A 19,871-nucleotide genomic window follows, 5' to 3' on the forward strand; every position below is an offset into this window, starting at 1 on the left:
TAATGAGTCTAGGGGCTGTTTTTACTTTTAGGCCTATCTGTGTTTATTTATTTTTCTCTTTTACAGTCCGAGATTGGTTTTGGTAAACTGGAGACATACGTCAAGCTGGACAAGTTGGGAGAGGTATGTTTTCCCGCTTAATATCTTCAAAAAAATGCTTATCTTGAGAGTATCAGCAAGGGGGGCTGCAGGTGTGCTACTTTCAGACAGTGCCAGAGTGCTTCCTAGGGTGCTTATGGCAGACGTCGAGACGACTGATACCAGGATCTTCAAATAGAGCCTGCCGGCACAAGGAGTCGCTTGATGTGGGGCTTCTGTGTGTGTCCAGCTCTTATAAGAGGAGGGCCACTCCCTTGTACCAACGTTAATGGGTGTTCACTCTGGTGTGAGCCTGGCCCAGACCTCTCACATACATAATAGTATATATAATATTAGTATATAATAATATTCCAGCTGTTATGAGGTCTCACCAACCATTATACTGTTTCAGACCTATTTTTACTCTTGTAAAATTGCCACCCTGTAGTGGCAGCGAAGTTACGTTTCAACGTTATGTAGGTTGTTGGATTTAAAGTTGAACAGAGAATTGTGTGATTCAGGGCACATCTCTTAATCTGTCTGTCTGAAGCTGTAAATATGTGTTATCTAATACACATATACTGTGTTATTTATAAAAACTCAGCTATATTTTGCATTGTCTAGTACTGTCCCCTTATGTTCCACCTCATGAAACCTATAATTCGGTGTCAGCTGAGCCCTACACACCGAGCAGTTCCATGCCCAGCACCTCCTCTTTGAGAGGATCCTGCTACATTAAAAGTGCACTGTAAAATTCTGTGCTACATCTTGGAGCTAGGATGCACTATATCACATAAAAAAATTAAGTTTCTTTGGTAGAAAGTGTTTTTTATTGCTCGTTCTGTGATGTTGGTACATTGCCTGCTCACTTTTCTAAATTTAACTGAGTGTTTTTCATCCTGTTATTACACCTACTCCTGCTTTATCGCCTCAAGTTGTTTTGAATTTTCACATCTGTCAGTTTCTTAGCAGTTTTACAGTGTGAACTTATTATAGATGTGCCTTATTCTGCCATTTTGTGTTTTATTCTGCAAATTTTCGTCTACAAATATAAAGCATTGGGCATCGACCATAGTCGAAGCCTGTGTGACTCATGATGTTGAGTAAAAGCCAAAAGTGCATCAGAGTAGGACCACCATCTTTGGATCTCTTCTAGTAACTTGTTTCTTAACAATAGGATGTACACAACATACTCTTTTTGCGATAAGACTTTACGTTTACATTACGATTGTACAAAAGGATTTAGGTCAGTTCTAGCTGTTTGTTGCTTTTGTAGTAGTTGGGTGCAGTGCTAAAATTCTTCAATTCATGGTTTATTTGAGTTTATCTAAGTATTGTTACCTTTTAGCGACTAGTCCATAAGAGTTTAGGCGGAATCGTATTCTATAGAGTGAAATTTGGAAAGCGGTGACTTGCTCTACTCATACTTCATCTAAAGGTATAAATAAGTTCAAGAACTCTCAAATGCTGTCTTGGTGTACAGTATGTTTCTTAGATTGAAGTGCATCAAGTCTATCATCAAATTGATCTGCATTGTAATTTTAGATCTCAATAACAAATTTGCCACATGTTTGCAAAATCACCAAGGCACACCCACTCTGTTGGGTGTTCTTGAACTTATACCTTTATAGGAAATATGTGTAGTTGCAGGAATACCATCTGTGTGTATGCAGTTGTCACTAACTACAACCACTATAATAGTATTTCCCTGCAAATAATCATAGAGCCCTGAAGGAGTGGCTTCTCACTGCGAAACATGTGTTGGCTGTATTTCGCTAGTGACGAGAATCTAGCTAAGAGTTTTTTGCCTTCGAGCAGGTTCTTTTTGTGTGCCTCGCATTGCATAATAATTGCTGCAGCCTGTTGAAACCATTGTGTTCTGAAATAGGGCGATTGTTATGCAATGAGAGGCAAATAAAAAAAGTGCTCTAAGGTTTGTAGGGAGACCCTGCTGAGATTACCCAATCTAAGCTCTCGAGCCACACTCAAACATGCCCCTGTAATACCATTGCCTGTTGAAACCATTGTTTTTGAAATACAGAGTGTGCTGAACGAAAGAAGCCTTGACATTTTTATTTTTATTTCTATTGTGTGTAAAGTGGATCTCGTAGATCTGTATCCTCTAAATAAATGAAAATGATATAATAAAACATGTTTTGATATAAATCACCTTAGGAAATTTTGAGTATTCAATATATATAGTAGTTTTTAGCTCTTCACAATATAAATACAGTTTTTACATTTGTAAACCAGATGGGTTACTGGCTCAAGAGGTGGAAGCAGTGCAGCACCCTAGGTATTAGTTAACTCTTTTAAGATTTGATTTATAAGATGTTCTCAAGTGAGGGCAGCTCGACATTGGATCTGATCAATGCTCACATCAGGAATATTTTGAGGTTCTTCTCCCAACATGGCGGATTGTTGAGAGACACTACAGTACTCAAAATGGCTGGTATTATATAGGTTGTTTTTGTATTCTTAAGCTGTGGAGATCGAGCCTGCGCTAGTTTGGAACGTAGTGTTACAGAAAAGTGGGGTGCTGAACTTGTTATGACAAGTTTGGAGTAGTAGGTAGTATAGAAGGGTGACCAAGTTAAAATAATTCTTCGTGTCGGCATGAGTCCAGCCATGGAAGTGGGGTTGACTACCCCATCAGGTGTTACATGAGATTGCTACTAATGTTGCCGACATATAGGCTTCCAAAAGGTTGTATGAGGAAGTCTCCTTTGAGATGAACTTTGAAGACAAGGTTGGTAGTTGCCCGAACCCCCTGTTCTCTGAAGGCCTATATCTGGGTTTTGTCTGCTTCGGAAAATGGGAAAGTTGCTGTTGTGCAACAGCTTCTGAGATTATTTTGTGTGTCGACACAAGCTGATCTTTGTAGGCAGGCCGGGCTAACTTTTTTATAGGACCTGTGCAACGTCTAAGAAATTTGAAATCGATTTTGTTTTTTTGTACTCCATGGACCAGTGAAGTGCCTTAAATCCGGATTTTGTCATCTTTCGTTAAGAGAAAGTGTTGCTGTCTGATTATGCACTCCTTGTCCCCTGTGTGTTTGAGTATGCAGCTGCAGAAAATGTGGAAGTAGGTCTGACAGACCCTTTGTAGGACAATAGGCACCCACTGGTGGTTAAACAGGAGGCCCACCTTACCGGGTCTGGTATATGCAAAAAAGATATAAGATGTCTCAAAGTAAAAGATGTAAACTTGCAGAAGTTGCAAATATATGACCCCGTGAAAAATAACATGCTGCAGAATCATCATGACCATGAAAGATGGACGCTGATTGGTTCTTTACTTCTCCGTCGCACACACAGGGAACATATGCAACAGTTTACAAGGGGAAGAGCAAACTGACTGAAAACCTGGTGGCACTGAAGGAAATCCGACTGGAACACGAGGAAGGAGCACCATGCACTGCCATACGGGAAGGTACGTACAGACTTAAAACCCAATGTGAGATGTTTCACATTGTAGAAGAAGGGCTTCAGGAGAGCTCCTCGCATTTCTGTGGGACTTGAGACCATCTTTTCCTCTCCAAGGCAATGGTCGAATGACTGCTGGGGACCAATTCTCTGTATAGAACTGGAGAAGGACCTAGGGTTGTGCAGGCAGCCACTCTTTTTATCCTAGGGATTACACCCCCCTGCATAATCAGAATGGGGGAGGGATTGATGAACCTGCGCCCACTGTATGACAGTAGGTCATGGATGGGGCTGATCTGTTGACATATCCCCTCTTTATATCCTAGATTCAGGCGATGGACTGATGCTTCTGTGTATTCATGAGTCAGGGATGAGACTGATCTGGCTGGCATCTGATGCCTACTCCGTACCCAGAGTTCAGGAATGGCATTCATACTCTTGGAAACTGATTTTCTGTGTATCCATGGGAAGGACAGACCTGGGGACTGTCTACTTCTGTATTTGCCTTGGTCAATTGAGAGCCTGACATATGCAACTGTATCCCTCTGTTGGACTAAGTAAGCCAGAACAGCACAGGGCGACTAGTGATGGTGTCTGCATCCTGTAGAAAGAACCCCATCCTGTAGAGGGGACCTCATCCTATAGGTATGACCAGGCGGCTGGGATTTAAGTAGCCTTTATTTAGGGGCTCACAGGGGAAGGTTTTGGTGCAGTTTATATCACTAGCTCAGAGGAAACACTGAGGTTGCAGGGATTGAACCCCTCTATACCTTGTATGGGGGCAACACTGTAGTCAAGTGAAGCCTCTGTATCGTCATTTGCCAGTAAGGACTGGCTGTGCTGGGGACAGAAGCGATTTTGAATCCGCATAACATAGGAGGGTCAGATGCGGTTGAGGTTTTTAGCTTGAAAGGGCAATGTTTGTTTCATGTTCTCCCATCCTGCTCCACTTCCAAAGCTGACATAAATGCTTATTTTTCTGGGTTGCCTCCAGTGTCCCTCCTGAAGGATCTGAAGCACGCCAACATTGTCACGCTGCATGACATCATCCACACGGAGAAGTCTCTCACCCTGGTCTTCGAGTACCTGGTAAGCCGCATTACTCTCATGTTTGAGTAGGTTCCTGGGGCTCTGCCCTTGGTGATCCGTCATTCTTGATGGGCTGCATGGCACAGACGCCTAAACCAGAGCTCTTGTTATTGGTGGCCTCTGTGCGAATGAGGAGAGTGTAGGGCTTCAGCTGAGCTTAGGTTCTAAAGTCTGATAAATACTGTGGGACTGATTCACCAAGGGTCTCCGCACTGGTGGTGGAGGCCACGCAGTTGTTGAGGAGTCTCCGCACTTGGGGCGGAATCTTCGTAATGCGAATTCTCATTGCAGAGATTCCACCCGAGTGGAGAGACTTCCCCATGACTGCGGGGCCTCTACCTCGAGTGTGGAGACCCTTTGTGAATCAGTCCCTCAATGCTTTGTATTCACGTACGTAGTTGGGGCTGGACTGTTCCCATTGGGCGCAGGGTCAAGATTGATTTGCATATGGCTGTTTTTAAACTGGGATGGCATGGCTGAGCAAAACACGATGGATTTAGGCCAAGATTTCTGTACTGGGGTGAATGTATGACCTTGTTCTACATTCTTTCCATCAATTGTTCTTTTTGCATTTACACACCGCACACATAACAGCAAATTGTTATAACGAAACATAGACCGTGTGTGAGCAGTTAAAGCACGGGGGTGTTAACATTTTCCTATAGTGCATAAAGCATTCAATATTTCTGAAGGCAAAGGGGTATTGTAGTGTATAATTTCTATTGCATGTTATTATACCTTGAAATAGCCTCAAAGCCTTTTCCAGGTGGTTGAGAAAGTGGTTGAGAAAATAACACTGTGTTCGAGGCATATGAGCTGCAGATCACACACTGAGGATAAGATCGCCATCTGGTGTTGGGCTCGGATGATTGCAGGTTGTTGTTGTCTTCGGAAGAAGCCTTTGGTCACGAGGTTGGTGACTCCTCCCCTGGACAACAGTGCGCATGGGCATCCACTCCATCGGCAGATTGTTTTTTTCCGCCATTGGGTTCGGATGAACTTTTTTCCGCTCCAGCAGAAAACTTCCAGCAATCGATTTAACTCTTTAATCTTCATTCCATCGACGTCGACATCAACTCGGACCGGTTCCGGAAGCGGCTGATGGACAGGACACCCTTCAAAAAATGCCCCCAGTGTGGAGCGAAGTTCCCCCACAGTGACCACCACGAGGTTTGCAACCTCTGCCTGTCGCCGGAACACAACGAGTCCACCTGTCCAGCTTGTTCCGCTTTCCGTTCGAAGAAGACCCTCCGGGACCGAAGAGCTCGACGCCATATTATGGCCAAACCAGCTCCAGAACCGGAGGACATCTTTGCTCAAGATGTTCCCGAAGACGACACCGAAGATCTCGAAATCGTGTCCGAGGCCGACGATTCCGATGACCTCATCACTCCAGGGCAGCGTGTGAGTACCACCCCCCCTGCCCCTGCCCCATCCAAAAAAGCATTGGTCAAGACTCCGCCAGCTGGGCCCAGTCGCGACCGGAAATCCTCTTCAGAAGCCCCGCCCTCGGGCCCGGCTCCGAAGACATCTAAGCCTGTGGGTGGCTCGGGCTCGAGCAAACCTCACCTGATTGTGCCTTTAACACCCTCGGCACCCAAACACCCACTGTCGGCACCGAAACAGGCTCCAAGACCGAAATCTCCTTCGGCACAGAAACGTTCCTCGGCACCGAAGTCTCCACCGGCACCGAGACGTTCTTCAACATCGATGCCTGAAAGTCCATCGGCACCGAAACCTCAGTCGGCACCGAAACCTCAGTCGGCACCGAAACCTCAGTCGGCACCGAAACCTCAGTCGGCACCGAAACCTCAGTCGGCACCGAAACCTCAGTCGGCACCGAAACCTCAGTCGGCACCGAAACCTCAGTCGGCACCGAAACCTCAGTCGGCACCGAAACCTCAGTCGGCACCGAAACCTCAGTCGGCACCGAAACCTCAGTCGGCACCGAAAAAATCGTCGACGCCAAAAAATGCGTCCCCGCCGAAAAAAGCTCATAAAGACCCGAAGCGGACGTCACAGACACCACCTTCGGAGCCAGATGAACTTTTTCGACCAGATCCTACTCAGAAGCGGATCTACATCAATCCTAACACGGGACATGTGACTGCCATCCCATATAAAAAGCGGAAGCTGGACACTACACCTCCCCCAGCTCCCATACGGAAAAAGGACTGTGCTACTTCACCACTTCGTCCTTCCTCTCCTGTTTTACCTCCTAACCCGTCCCCCCCTCCTCCTCCTGATTCTCCTTTACCTTTACCTTTACCATCTCCCTATCATTCACCTCCTCCACAGGATGATAATGATGACTTAGGGGGAGGGGCGGACCCTGATTTATTTAATGATCCTGTTGATCCAAACGACCCTTTTACGTTCCCAGACCCAGCACCCATGGATGACTGGTCTTATCCTATACCTGACATGCCTGACCCCACTACCTACCCCTCCAAGCCCTCCCCTCCTGATGACCACCTAGGGTTCGGCCAACTTATAAATAGGGCAGCAACATTCCACGGCGTTACAATGCACACAGACGCCCTTGAAGAGGACTTTCTCCTTGATACCTTTGAGCAGTCACAAAAGACTGTTCACATACTGCCCATGATCAAAGGGGTTATAAAGCATGCTACTGAAGTCTTTAAGGACCCTGTTCGAGCTAGGGTTCTCAACCCACGCATCGAAAAAAAGTACCGACCAGCCCCGCAAGACCCTGCATACATTAAAGCCCAGCTCCCTTTAGACTCCCTAGTCGTATCAAATGCCAGGAAGCGCGCTAACTCACAGACAACTGGAGAAACGCCTCCCCCAGACAAAGAGTCTAAGCTTTTAGAAGCCTCGGGCAAACGGGTCGCCGCGCAAGCGGCTAACCATTGGCGTATTGCGAATACCCAGGCCCTGTTAGCCAGGTATGATAGAGCGCATTATGACCAACTTGAGGACCTTATGCAACATCTGCCTGAACCTTTTAAGTCCCAGGCCTCTGACCTCATCCAAGAAGGCAAATTAATATCTAATGCCTCCATTAAATGCGCCTTAGATGCAGCAGACACTGCTTCTAGAGCGGTCAATACTAGCGTCTTACTCAGACGACATGCCTGGCTCCGTATTTCCGGTTTTAAACCGGAGGTTCAAACCGCAATTCTAGCTCAACCTTTCAACCAAGAGCAGCTATTTGGCCCTGCAGTGGATACTGCATTAGAAAAAATGAAAAAGGATAATGAAACTGCCAAGTCTATGGGAGCACTGCAGTCTCATCAAAACCGGGGTTCCTTTCGTCGCTCCTTTTATAGAGGAGGCTCCAAAAACACATCAACTGAGACCACGTCCACCTTTAAAAATTCTGGACAAACATCCCCTAACAGAGGTTATTTCCGGGGAGGTTATAGGGGAAACAATAACAAAGGTCGAGGGCGGGGCAACAACAACAACACCCGCACCTCACCAGCCACCAAACAGTGACTTGCCACCACTCCCCCCAGACCATTCCACTCCGGTCGGGGGGCGACTCCAACAATTCCTGCCTGTCTGGACTTCCATCACCACAGACAGGTGGGTAAGACAAATTATCCAGTCTGGCTACTGCCTCGAACTCATACAATCCCCCCCAAACATACCGCCCAAACAACGTCCAATGTCCTCGCATCATCTCTCTCTCCTCAAACAAGAAGTTCAATCCCTGTTACAAAAACATGCGATAGAACCAGTCCCCCTTCAACATCAGGGAAAAGGGGTATATTCTCTATACTTCCTCATTCCCAAAAAGGACAAAACACTAAGGCCCATACTGGATCTCAGACTACTAAACCAGTATATACATTCGGATCATTTTCACATGACCACTCTCCAACAAGTCCTCCCACTTTTACAACAGGGAGACTTCCTCGCCACATTGGACCTCAAGGACGCATACTTTCACATCCCTATGCATCCCGCTCACAGAAAATATCTACGATTTGTGGTAGATGGGCAACACTATCAATTTACAGTTCTCCCATTCGGAGTAACAACAGCACCCAGAGTGTTCACCAAGTGCCTAGCAGTCGTGGCAGCGCATCTCAGAAGACAACAGATCCATGTCTTCCCCTATCTGGACGATTGGCTCATAAAAGCCAATACATACCAAAAATGCGTTCTCCACACTCATCGCACGATTCAAACTCTCCACGATTTGGGATTCACTATCAACTACCCCAAATCCCACCTACAACCTTCCCACTTACATCAGTATCTAGGAGCAACCATAGATACATCCAAAGCCATTGCCTATCCCAGCACAGCCAGGATAGCCAGTATACAAAATCTCATCTCTCAATTTCAAAATCATCCATCTCTTCCAGCAAGAGTGTTCATGCAGCTCCTAGGCATGATGGCGTCATGCATCTCCATAGTCCCACACGCACGACTTCAAATGCGTCCCTTACAGGAATGCTTAGCACAACAGTGGAACCAAGCTCACGGACAACTTACTGATCTGGTGTTGGTGGACAGTCGCTCACTTCGATCACTGAAATGGTGGAACACCATCAACCTGTCCAAAGGGAGACCGTTCTTAGAGCCTCTTCCACAAGTTGTGCTAACTACAGACGCATCTCTCACGGGGTGGGGAGCCCACCTCCTTCACCATACCACTCAGGGCAGATGGACCAGCCAACAAAAACTGCTCCACATCAACCACCTGGAACTCTTAGCAGTGTTCCTAGCACTAAAATCCTTTCAAATTCACCTAAAGAACAAAACTGTCCTCATACGCACAGACAACATGACGACAATGTATTATATACAGAAACAGGGAGGGACACACTCTCTCCAACTGTCCCAACTGGCACAGCAAATCTGGAGATGGGCAATTCCCCAGAACATCTACCTGTTAGCAGAACATCTCCCAGGGATCCACAATCAAGTGGCCGACCTCCTAAGTCGCCACACACAACAGATCCACGAATGGGAACTACACCCCAAGGTTCTACTCCCCTTCTTCCAAAAGTGGGGACAACCAGACATAGACCTGTTCGCCACTCCCGAAAACACAAAATGCCCAACCTTCGCCGCCAGGTTTCCACACCCACAGTCGAAGGGCAATGCCCTATGGATGAACTGGTCAGGCAGATTTGCGTACGCCTTTCCGCCTCTCCCACTAGTTCCATTTGTGGTACGCAAACTGAAACAACAGTCACTAACACTAATACTAGTGGCTCCCACTTGGGCACGTCAACCGTGGTTCACCACACTTCTGGAACTATCTTTAGTTCCACATCAAAAGCTACGCCTCTCCCCGGATCTATTAACCCAGAACCATGGAGAAATCAGACACCCAGATCCTCAAACACTGAACCTAGCGATCTGGCTCCTGAGGTCCTAGAGTTCGGTTACCTCAATCTCCCTCCAGACTGTATGAATATCATAAAGGAAGCCAGACGACCTACTACTAGAGCGTGTTATGCCGCTAAATGGAAACGTTTTGCCATCTACTGCGCTAATAATGACATACATCCATTGGATGCTTCCATCCAAAACATCATTTGCTATCTACTACACTTGCAAAGATGCAATCTAGCGTATTCCTCTATACGTTTACACCTAGCAGCCTTGGCAGCCTACTTGCAAAATAGGCAACACCTGTCCCTTTTTAAGGTACCAGCCATCAAAGCGTTTATGGAAGGTCTCAAAAGAATTCTTCCCCCAAGATTGCCACCTGCACCAGTGTGGAATCTCAATGTGGTTCTAACAAGACTCATGGGTCCCCCATTTGAACCTATGCACAAATGTGAATTGCAATTCCTAACATGGAAGGTAGCCTTCCTTATCGCAATCACTTCCCTCCGCAGAGTAAGTGAAATACAAGCCCTTACACTCGAGGAACCTTTCTTACAACTACACCGTAACAAAGTGGTTCTTAGGACAAACCCTAAATTTCTTCCAAAAGTGATTTCCCCTTTCCACCTTAACCAATCAGTAGAACTACCGGTCTTCTTCCCAAATCCAGACTCGGTAGCTGAAAGGGCCCTACATACCTTAGATGTTAAAAGAGCCTTGCTTTATTACATCGACAGGACAAAACCTTTTCGAAAGACAAAACAACTCTTTGTTGCTTTCGCGCCACCACACAAAGGCAACCCGATCTCCAAATCAGGAATAGCCCGGTGGATAGTTAAATGCATCCAAATATGCTACCTCAAGGCTAAACGTACACTTACAGTTCCCCCTAGGGCGCACTCCACGCGTAAAATAGGGGCTTCTATGGCCTTCTTAGGCAATATTCCCTTAGAAGACATTTGCAAGGCAGCCACATGGTCTACCACGCATACCTTCACTAAACACTATTGTGTTGACGTGCAGGCCAAACAACAGGCCTCCGTGGGCCAGGCTGTCCTAAAAACTTTATTTCAAGCTGCTGCAACGGATACAGGCGACCACCGCTAAGGGGAGCACTGCTGTATAATCTATCCTCAGTGTGTGATCTGCAGCTCATATGCCTCGAACGGAATATGCTACTTACCAGTATGCATCTGTTCTTGGCATGTAGAGCTGCAGAGTCACACACGCCCGCCCGCCTCCCCGGGACCTGTATCTGTTCCAGCATCCGTCTTACTTAGACATTACACATGGACATCCTTTCTTTCTTTTCTATATACTCCATCTTTTCCCATCATGGCGAAAAACAATCTGCCGATGGAGTGGATGCCCATGCGCACTGTTGTCCAGGGGAGGAGTCACCAACCTCGTGACCAAAGGCTTCTTCCGAAGACAACAACAACCTGCAATCATCCGAGCCCAACACCAGATGGCGATCTTATCCTCAGTGTGTGACTCTGCAGCTCTACATGCCAAGAACAGATGCATACTGGTAAGTAGCATATTCCTTGTTGTGCGTAGTCAGATAGTGTTGCTTGCGATATGACGTACGAGTAATTTTTATTTTATATTCAAATTCCTTACGTAGGCATTTGCTCATTAAACAATACACTTGCAGAACAATTCTAGAATACTGAACCTTCCGTTGCACTACATTTAATAAGTGGTAAAAAATAAACTTTTCATTATTTTGAATGATTCAAGAATCTACCTGTGTCAACCAATGCATCAAAGATTTTAATTTCTACTTGGAACTGCAAAGCTTCCTGCCGCTTATGAACATCACACTTTTAAAAGATTTGATGTAAAATCGGTTGCCACGATTCTAAGAACAATGGACGTTGTATAAATAAATGCGTAGGAGAAAAACAAACGCACAAATTGCATAATTGTTTACCCTCATTTGCTCTTACAGACGTTTGTTAACAACCCATCATGATGAAAGGAAACACTTTTTCATTACTTCTTTACAATATATTACTTTGGGGGAGCTTATTTAGATACCCAACTTCTACTCCCCCCTACCCCCCCAATCCCTGAACTGTACAAGCATTTGTGACATGGAGTCCTTTGCTGACAGGTATTTACGATTTGTATTTATACGTACATCCCCAATTACGCTCTTGACTTCGTATTTTAATGCTGTATTGGTGAACCCTTCTTTGATCACTATCATTTTAGATGATGTTGCTAATTTCAGATTCTCATTAATTAAGCTTTTCAGAAAAGAGACCTCAATTGTCTATAGCACTCCCCTTACAGTATTAATATAGACACTTTTAATCCTGTAAAATATTAGACATCTGCTTTTTGCCAACCATTCTTATGGATATAAATTGATTTCAACCCAAACAGCCTGGACAATTACTAAACTAGGAAGCTGCAAAAAAACCTTTCCCTCCAAAAATCCAACATTTGCTACCATTAGGCAAGGAGTTTAATATCATGTCATGTATATTCCCTCTAATTGCAGCGGTTCACCGAAGCTACAGGATACCCACTCTGCAACACCTTAAACTCCTTATGCTTTCAGTTACACTCAAAACCTTACTTACCGCTTTGAGAACTATGCCATCCATGACGGCCTCCTAGTAAATGTCATGTCTAATGTTGATCTTGCTCAACTGTCTCGAACATTTTACCATTAAACCAGCAAGATGATTGAATTTTCTTTGTGGCCAATACCAATTTTTGGTTCTATCGAAGTTAACAGAAAACTATTTTCTTGAACACTAGTCTTGCAAGGCAGCTATCTTTCATCAAAGTTGTGTAGGAGCCTACATGGCAAATCTTGTAAATCTTTGTTGACAAACTTTTTAAGATAGAGTACCGGGTAAATATAACTTAGAGAGAAAACCAAGCATGGCTAGTGCACTCCTACTTTATTCCATTTCTAAAATGTATCTTCTTGATGAGTCTACTGCATTTAGCACCCCTGCCCTTTTCTGATTATCATTAAACCGTGTGTGTATTATAAAAGGCAGGCAGGAAAGAGGCCTCCAGCCTTTCAATCTCTTCCACAGAGGTTCTCTATCCACCATATGAAATGCTCCATGAAAATCCACACAGCAGGAAGTCAAACCACCCATCTGCCCATGGATCTTTGGACGACATCTGAGAGGACCACTTGGATACAGTTATTTGGTTTCTCCCAGCTTTAATTATCCCAGAATTCCTTTAGCAGAAATGTCTGCAATTATATCCATCAAGAATGTAGATAAAGAAGAAGCTGAGCTAGAAAGGTTCGCATTTCAAAGAGGTTTTACTATTTCACCCAACCATGAGTCTGGTTCCCTCCGTTTCTAAATTGTACCGTGAAAGGAGCAGGAGAACTGTAGAGCGCCCCTTCCGAATTATAACCCAAAGTTCATTGGTTTCAACCCGCCTTTATTCATGGTTGCATCTCCTTAGGCTGCCTTCAAACACACAGCATTCTTTACTGTACCACCACTCGCTGCCTCTCAAAAACGAAATCCTGTTGGTAACATTAAGAGTGTTGGATTTAATAAAACTTAAAACCTGCTCAACTAAAGATATGTTCCATTATACAAATTTGAATGATTTCTGGTCCCATAATGGGGCATTTTCGGTTTGAATGCAGTTCAGGGGCATCTTCTTATCCCCTGAAGATACTTAACCAAGATCAGTGGGACGGAGTGCCCATAGCACCTACCAGAGCATCCCTAGAAGGGCATAATGATCACTCTTTTCATTATCAATAATCACAAAATCTACACCGGATAAATAAAGTAAGCAGATCTAAATAATCATCAGTATTTGCCCCTTCTCATGTTTAAAGGTCTGCACATCGGCGGTAGTGTCTCATTCAAAGTTAACTCATGAATTTCATTCATACCTTGTGCTTCAGGGGATGGGCGAAGCTTCAGGTAATCACGCATAGGTATATAAAAGTTATCCATTGTAGCCGGTGCAGCTGTAAACCGCATGTTGTGGACACACTTGCCATGTAGTGTTGCACTCAAAACAAAACAGTTCATGTTTCTTCAAAGAAGTCATTTCTGTTGCAAGACGACTTGCGGTACTTCCCCTGAAACCCACAATGCATGAGACACCGATTCCAACTTAGATTGATATTTGCACCTTGGACCTCAGACGTACCTAGAGTGCTATGTCATCGTTGTGAACTGAAAACAAACATTTTAACACCAGACAAAGGAGAAGAGACAGACACAGCTTTGAACACAACTTAAGGAACACTGAATGAATGAATGAATGAATGAATATAAGTTTTATAAAGCGCAGACTTAGCCCAGGGGCATCAAGGCGCTACGGAACTGGATCAATGAAGGAGATATCGTACGATGAAGACGCTAACAATTCACATCAAACCCAGCAGGCGGACCGGTGAAAAGCGAGGTTTTCAAGGACTTCCGGAAAACCAGATGGGGTTCCAAAGAGCAAACATTGGAAGGAAGGGAATTCCACAGATTCGCCCCAATCAGGGAGAAGGCCCTCATTTCCCCCCCCCCCCCCAACCTGGCTCTTCTAGTCCTGGGAACAACAACCTGGTTCTTGTTTGCAGATCTAAGAGCCCTACCAGGGCAGTATCTATGAAACATTTTATTGATGTCATCTGGCCCCTTTTTATGTAAAGCCTTGAGAACCAAACACAAGGCTTTAAACACAATTCTCATCCTCAGAGGAAGCCAATGCAGGCTCATAATAGTGGCAGCCACTGAGTGAAATTTGGGGAGATCCATCACCAGCCTTGCGGCGGCATTCTGTACTAGTTGGAGATGATGCAAAAGACCATTATTAACCCCCAAATAAAGAGCATTGCAGTAGTCCAACCTGAACACCACAAGGGCCAGTACTACCTGTTTACGGGCAGGCAGGGGGAGAAAACGGAAAATCTTCTTAAGAATCCGTATCACCCCAAAACAAGTAGAAACTGTCCTATTTATTTGAGACCCCAGGGAAAGCGTGGAGTCCATGATAATGCCTAAGTTCTTGGCAGTTGCACTGGGTATGGGGCAAGAGCCAAGAGAATCCGGCCACCAGGCCTCTGACCAAATATCAGTCTTCCCATCGAAGATAAGAACCTCCGTTTTATCCCTGTTGAGTCTCAGATAATTCTCATCCATCCACGCAGACACCGCTCTCATGCAGTTCTCAAAATTAAGTGCTGAGGCAGAGACACTCTCAGTGATGGAAATCAAAATCTGAGTGTCATCGGCATACGAAAGCACTTCCAAGCCAAACGATCTTACCACAGCAGCGAGCGGTGCCACATAGATATTGAAAAGAGTGGGATTCAATGAGGATCCCTGGGGGACTCCACAGGATAGTTGTTTCGGGGCAGAAAGATATTGGCCCATCTTAACTACTTGCGATCGATTCAGAAGAAATGAGAGCAAACTAAGTGCAACATCCATCATCCCGATTTCCCGCAGTCTTGCCACCAATATGGCAGGCAAGATGGTGTCAAAGGCTGCCGTCAGATCCAGGAGGATCAGTAGGGTGCTATGACCAGCATCAACCTGTTGTCGGATGTTATTCAGGACAACGGTTAGGGCCGTCTCCGTGCTGTGTTCACTCCTGAACCCATGCTGTGACCCATCCAATAATTGATGTTCACTCAAATAAGCGCTAAGATGACGATTAAGATGTTTTTCCCAAATCTTAGCTGGAACCGACAAGAGAGAAATGGGCCGAAAGTTTTTTAGATCAGTTGGATCCAGAGAAGCCTTTTTAAACAAGGGTTTAACCGCTGCCGTTTTCCATAGAGCAGGAACCTGACCAGAGGAAATAGCAGCATTGATGATAGAAGTCAAGTGGGGTACAGTGGTCTCCCTCCCTAGTTTTAAGATCTTAAGAGGACAGGATTCAAGGGGGGAGCCAGATCTGACCCCATTTAACAGCTGCTCAGTCTCCTCCTGCGAGATGGAAGGAAAGGAGCGCAGACAGCAATCCCTTGGAGGGCCTACCCGGTACTCAGCAGGGAGGCTGATTAAGGATCCAGCTGAGTTTAACTTCTCCAAAGAGGAGTAAATGTCGCTAATTTTGGCATAAAAAAGGCTGAGATTTTATCACAAAGAACCTGAGAGACCTCTGTAACAGCCGTGGTGGAGGGAGCTAGGAGAGAATTGACCATAGAGAACAATTCCCTAGAAGATCAAGACCAAGACAGTATCTGCTCAATTGAGCTACCAGGCACAGGTTGTATGAGAATGGCTCGTTTGGGGAGAGGAGGGTAGTGGAAAATACTCTAAGTTTTGAACCTTTTGTAATCGCAAGTTCCCATGGTCGGCCCAACCTGGCTTAACATACGTTTACCACAGGACCTCAATGAGATTCTGTTCAGCATGTAATGCCTTTTGGTCTCTGAAAGTCATCCAGCACCATTAGGACAGGAGGTGGACTCATTACTCAATGTCATGCCAGGACTATATGGGTGTCACATTTGTAGCAGTAGCAGAGGATGTTGAGGCATATGAGTCTGATGTAATAGGGAAGGTCCCTCCAGTACACCTGAGTAACAAAAGTATCAGACGACTATTTCTAGATCTCTAAAAGACTCTGACGCCGGAGAAGGTGAATGTCCAGAGCCCCCATTGAAACCCATGCTCAGGAAAAAGAGCACGTCTCAGGGGTTGACACTGAGGACCAGTCAAAAGAAGACCATCCTCGAAAAGATGTCACACCTCACAAAGTGTTCATCCACTGGGTATCGACCTCGAAAGTAGCCCTGACTCCACAGAAGAAATAAAATGGGTTGAAGAGAGCTATGAACTGTCTGTAAAGTTGGCTCCAAAAAAGTCTGCTGTCTGTGCTGCTCACTGTACTGAAGACCAGTCCGTGCCCAAAGACACAGATGATGCCCGAGGAAGCCCTAGGTCTAGGAAAAGATTCTCAAAGCCCTGATGAAACTGATAGTGCTTAGGCACTGAAACTGACTTATAAGTCAACTAATTAGTTGGTACCCAACCCACAGGGACTACAGGAAGAAGGATCAGAGATGCCAGATGTTAAGTAAAGGATAGTGTACATTGGTCTGTACATAGGCCGTATCGTTGCCATTACCACAAAACATGCTTGCCCTTCGTAAAAACCCCAATTGAGGAGGCCGTTTCCTAAGAGATTAGACATTTTCAATCCCAAGAAAGGAAAGCCATACACTACACCTATCGTACCACCACTAGTGTGCCACAGTCAGTACATTCAGGTTCTTAATGTTCTAAATGTCTTGCACCTCTGCGCATAAACCACCTCTTATGTGTTTGGGTAATGCTGCTCAGTGTATGCACAGCATGTGATCTACAGCATAATGCAAACTTTACTTACCTGTAACACTCGGTTTGCAGCATGTAGTGCAATACATTCATTTGGCATCCTGCCCAACTCTCCACATGCGAGCACAATATAACACATCTGGACAAATCACAACTGTACATTCATGTTACAATTTGTAAGTCCCTTTGCAGCACTCAAGATACTATTTCACTTTGCTTCGACACGCAAACACTTACCCTTATGGGGCAAAAACACAATCTGAGGTGGAGTCTGTGACCTGGTGCATTGGTGGTTTCAGAGAAGGTACCACACGTCTTGAAGAAAACCAACTTGTAAGGGTCCAAGCACAATACTCGATGTCAGGAGTCTGCACAGCATCTGAATCTACAGCACAGTGAACCACAAAGACGGGCCTTTATGTGTTTTATGAACTCCAGATTAGCGTTGACCAGCCTTGTTGTCTTTGAGAGAGTGGTCCAGCACAAGGAAAGAGCTCCCTTCAGTGAGGTTTTTTTAAAAAAATGGTCTTGAGCTTTCTTCTTTGAACGTGCAGTCTGAGTTCAGATTGTTTGAATACTGGTACAAAGATGGGAAGATGTTTTTAATATTGTCCCCGTCTCATAGATGGGGATTTGAATATGATGCTTCTTGCTACTGGCAACCAATGTAGACCCATGAGAGCAGGAGTAATGTGGTCCTGGCTGTTTGTTTATAACTACGGCATTGTGGTTTTGTTGTACCTCGCTGGTAAGGTGTTGTAGAGACCATTGTGGTAATCAAAGACGTGACAATTCTTGAACCATAGAAGCCTGAATCCTATGAGTAAGGGCTAAGTGAGAGAAGATCGGTGAATGTGTCCTTATTGAGTTGAAAGCCTCTCTGGTCACTTTGTTGACTTTGGTTTGGAGTGAGCAGTTGGAGTACGTGAATATGCTAAGGTTCTTCACTTCTGTTGGTTTGGTTCTCCTATTCCCAGAGGCCAAGTGGAGGTAGGGTCATGATTTTGCCATGAGAATTTCCGTTTTGGAGAAGTTAAGTTAAAGATTGTCATTTAACATTCTTTGGTCAGATGCCGTGAGGTATTCATAGTCCAACAGGATTGAAGGCTTAAAGTATTTCTACTTTTTAGGTGTTCGCACCTAGGTGTGCAGAGTATGCGGCCTAAGTTTTTACCAGCGGCTGAGAATAATTCAAGCATTTCATGCATAATTTTTTTAAATAGTGAGTTTAGGTCATACAAACTTTACTTGACATGATGAAATGTCAACGCGTAATCTCAAAAGAGGTATAGGACACTACTCGCCTGTTCGACTTGCTAACGTACTTGAAATCATTGTTTGTCCATGGAGTGGGACCCACCAGCACACTTGGCGGCAGAGGAAAATGTTTATTATATTTACCTAAATTTCTGAATCTTAAAATGAGAGGTGCAGTGAATCGTTTCAACCCAGTTTCTAGAAAATCATCTAGCCGGAGTATTGTGGAGCTTGCAGGAGATGAACAAAATGACGGCCCCTGACATTGTTGAAAAACACTCTTAGATTGGAAGTCTTCTCCTCCCATAATGATGCCCCTTTTAAGGTCTCGCCTGAGCCAGCGCTTTAGCGCTGCTCTGGTGAGAGCTTTAGTAAGCGGGATTTGGAAGTGCAAACTAGTGGCTTTTCAGGCCTCTAGCTACAGTGCATGTGCGCCGGGCGCGCGCACCATTTGTCCACCTTTGTGATCGCTTTCGCGGCCGCTTTGATGTTCTCAGTGAGCCGCGCGGCCACTGAGAACATCAAAGCGGCCGCGAAAGTGCACACCATTTGCCAGCCTGTCTTCTGTCATCTCTTTCAGTGTCCGCCCTCTGTTTCTCTTTCCCTTCCTCCACCAAAGACTGACGTGTCTGCAGACTGCTCAGTTTCCCAAGAGGCCAGTCTGCCTGGTGTCTTCCAGTCTTCCCATCATTTGCCTGGATGCACCACCCTACCTCACACTAAAACTATTGCAGAGAAGAGCAAACCGAGCCAGACCAAGGCGCTTGCAAAAAATAAAACTGGCTGCTAAATAAATTGCTTCAAATGAAAGCACCGGTGGGGTCCTGGTGCCGCTTCATTAGCTGCACCACTGGTTTGGATTTGCGAACCTACCGCGTTTTGACATCGCTTTTTTGTCTCCTACTTGGATCTCTAGAGACCAACTCTTTCTTGCTGTCCTGCACACTTATTGGCGGCCTTGTTGATAATTTGAACTCACTCGTATTTAATGGTTTCTTATTTTAAACGTGTGTATTTCAAATGCCAGGATTTTTAATTCAAACTACATCACTGAGTTTAAAAACATTCAAAACTATGTTGTGTAATCATTGAATCGGCTAGTCCATACTTTTCAACTCGTCTTAAGACCTTTTTTGAGAAGTATTAAACAGGTTTCACCAAATACCATTACCACAATAAACAAGCATTTGCAACGCAATAGGTCTCGCATTAACACGAGTTTTAGCTGTTGACACTGCAAATACCAATGCCTTTTATTTTTGTTTTCGTTTTGAAAACCTAAATAAAAGGCATTGTCATTTACAATGCCGATAGCTTAAACTTGTTAAGCATACCATCAATGCATGAGAGGACATGACACGTGGGACACTCAGCCTCCTTTTTAACCCCAAACTGTGTTTACCGACATTTTAGC

The 19,871-nt window shown here is 44.9% G+C and overlaps 1 protein-coding gene across 2 annotated transcripts in view; it reads left to right on the forward strand.

The window, feature by feature from the left end:
- The window catches only part of CDK16 (cyclin dependent kinase 16), a 254,848-nt gene that overhangs the window by 138,693 nt on the left and 96,284 nt on the right, over positions 1-19,871 (forward strand). For both annotated transcript variants that reach the window (XM_085629509.1, XM_085629510.1), the window contains 3 exons: positions 67-123; positions 3,396-3,510; positions 4,498-4,592. In XM_085629509.1, coding sequence (XP_085485635.1) covers positions 67-123; positions 3,396-3,510; positions 4,498-4,592 — 267 coding nt within the window. The remainder of the gene's footprint in view (positions 1-66; positions 124-3,395; positions 3,511-4,497; positions 4,593-19,871) is intronic.

Source organism: Triturus cristatus, chromosome 10 (genome assembly GCF_964204655.1).
Source record: "Triturus cristatus chromosome 10, aTriCri1.1, whole genome shotgun sequence".
Taxonomy (NCBI): domain Eukaryota; kingdom Metazoa; phylum Chordata; class Amphibia; order Caudata; family Salamandridae; genus Triturus; species Triturus cristatus.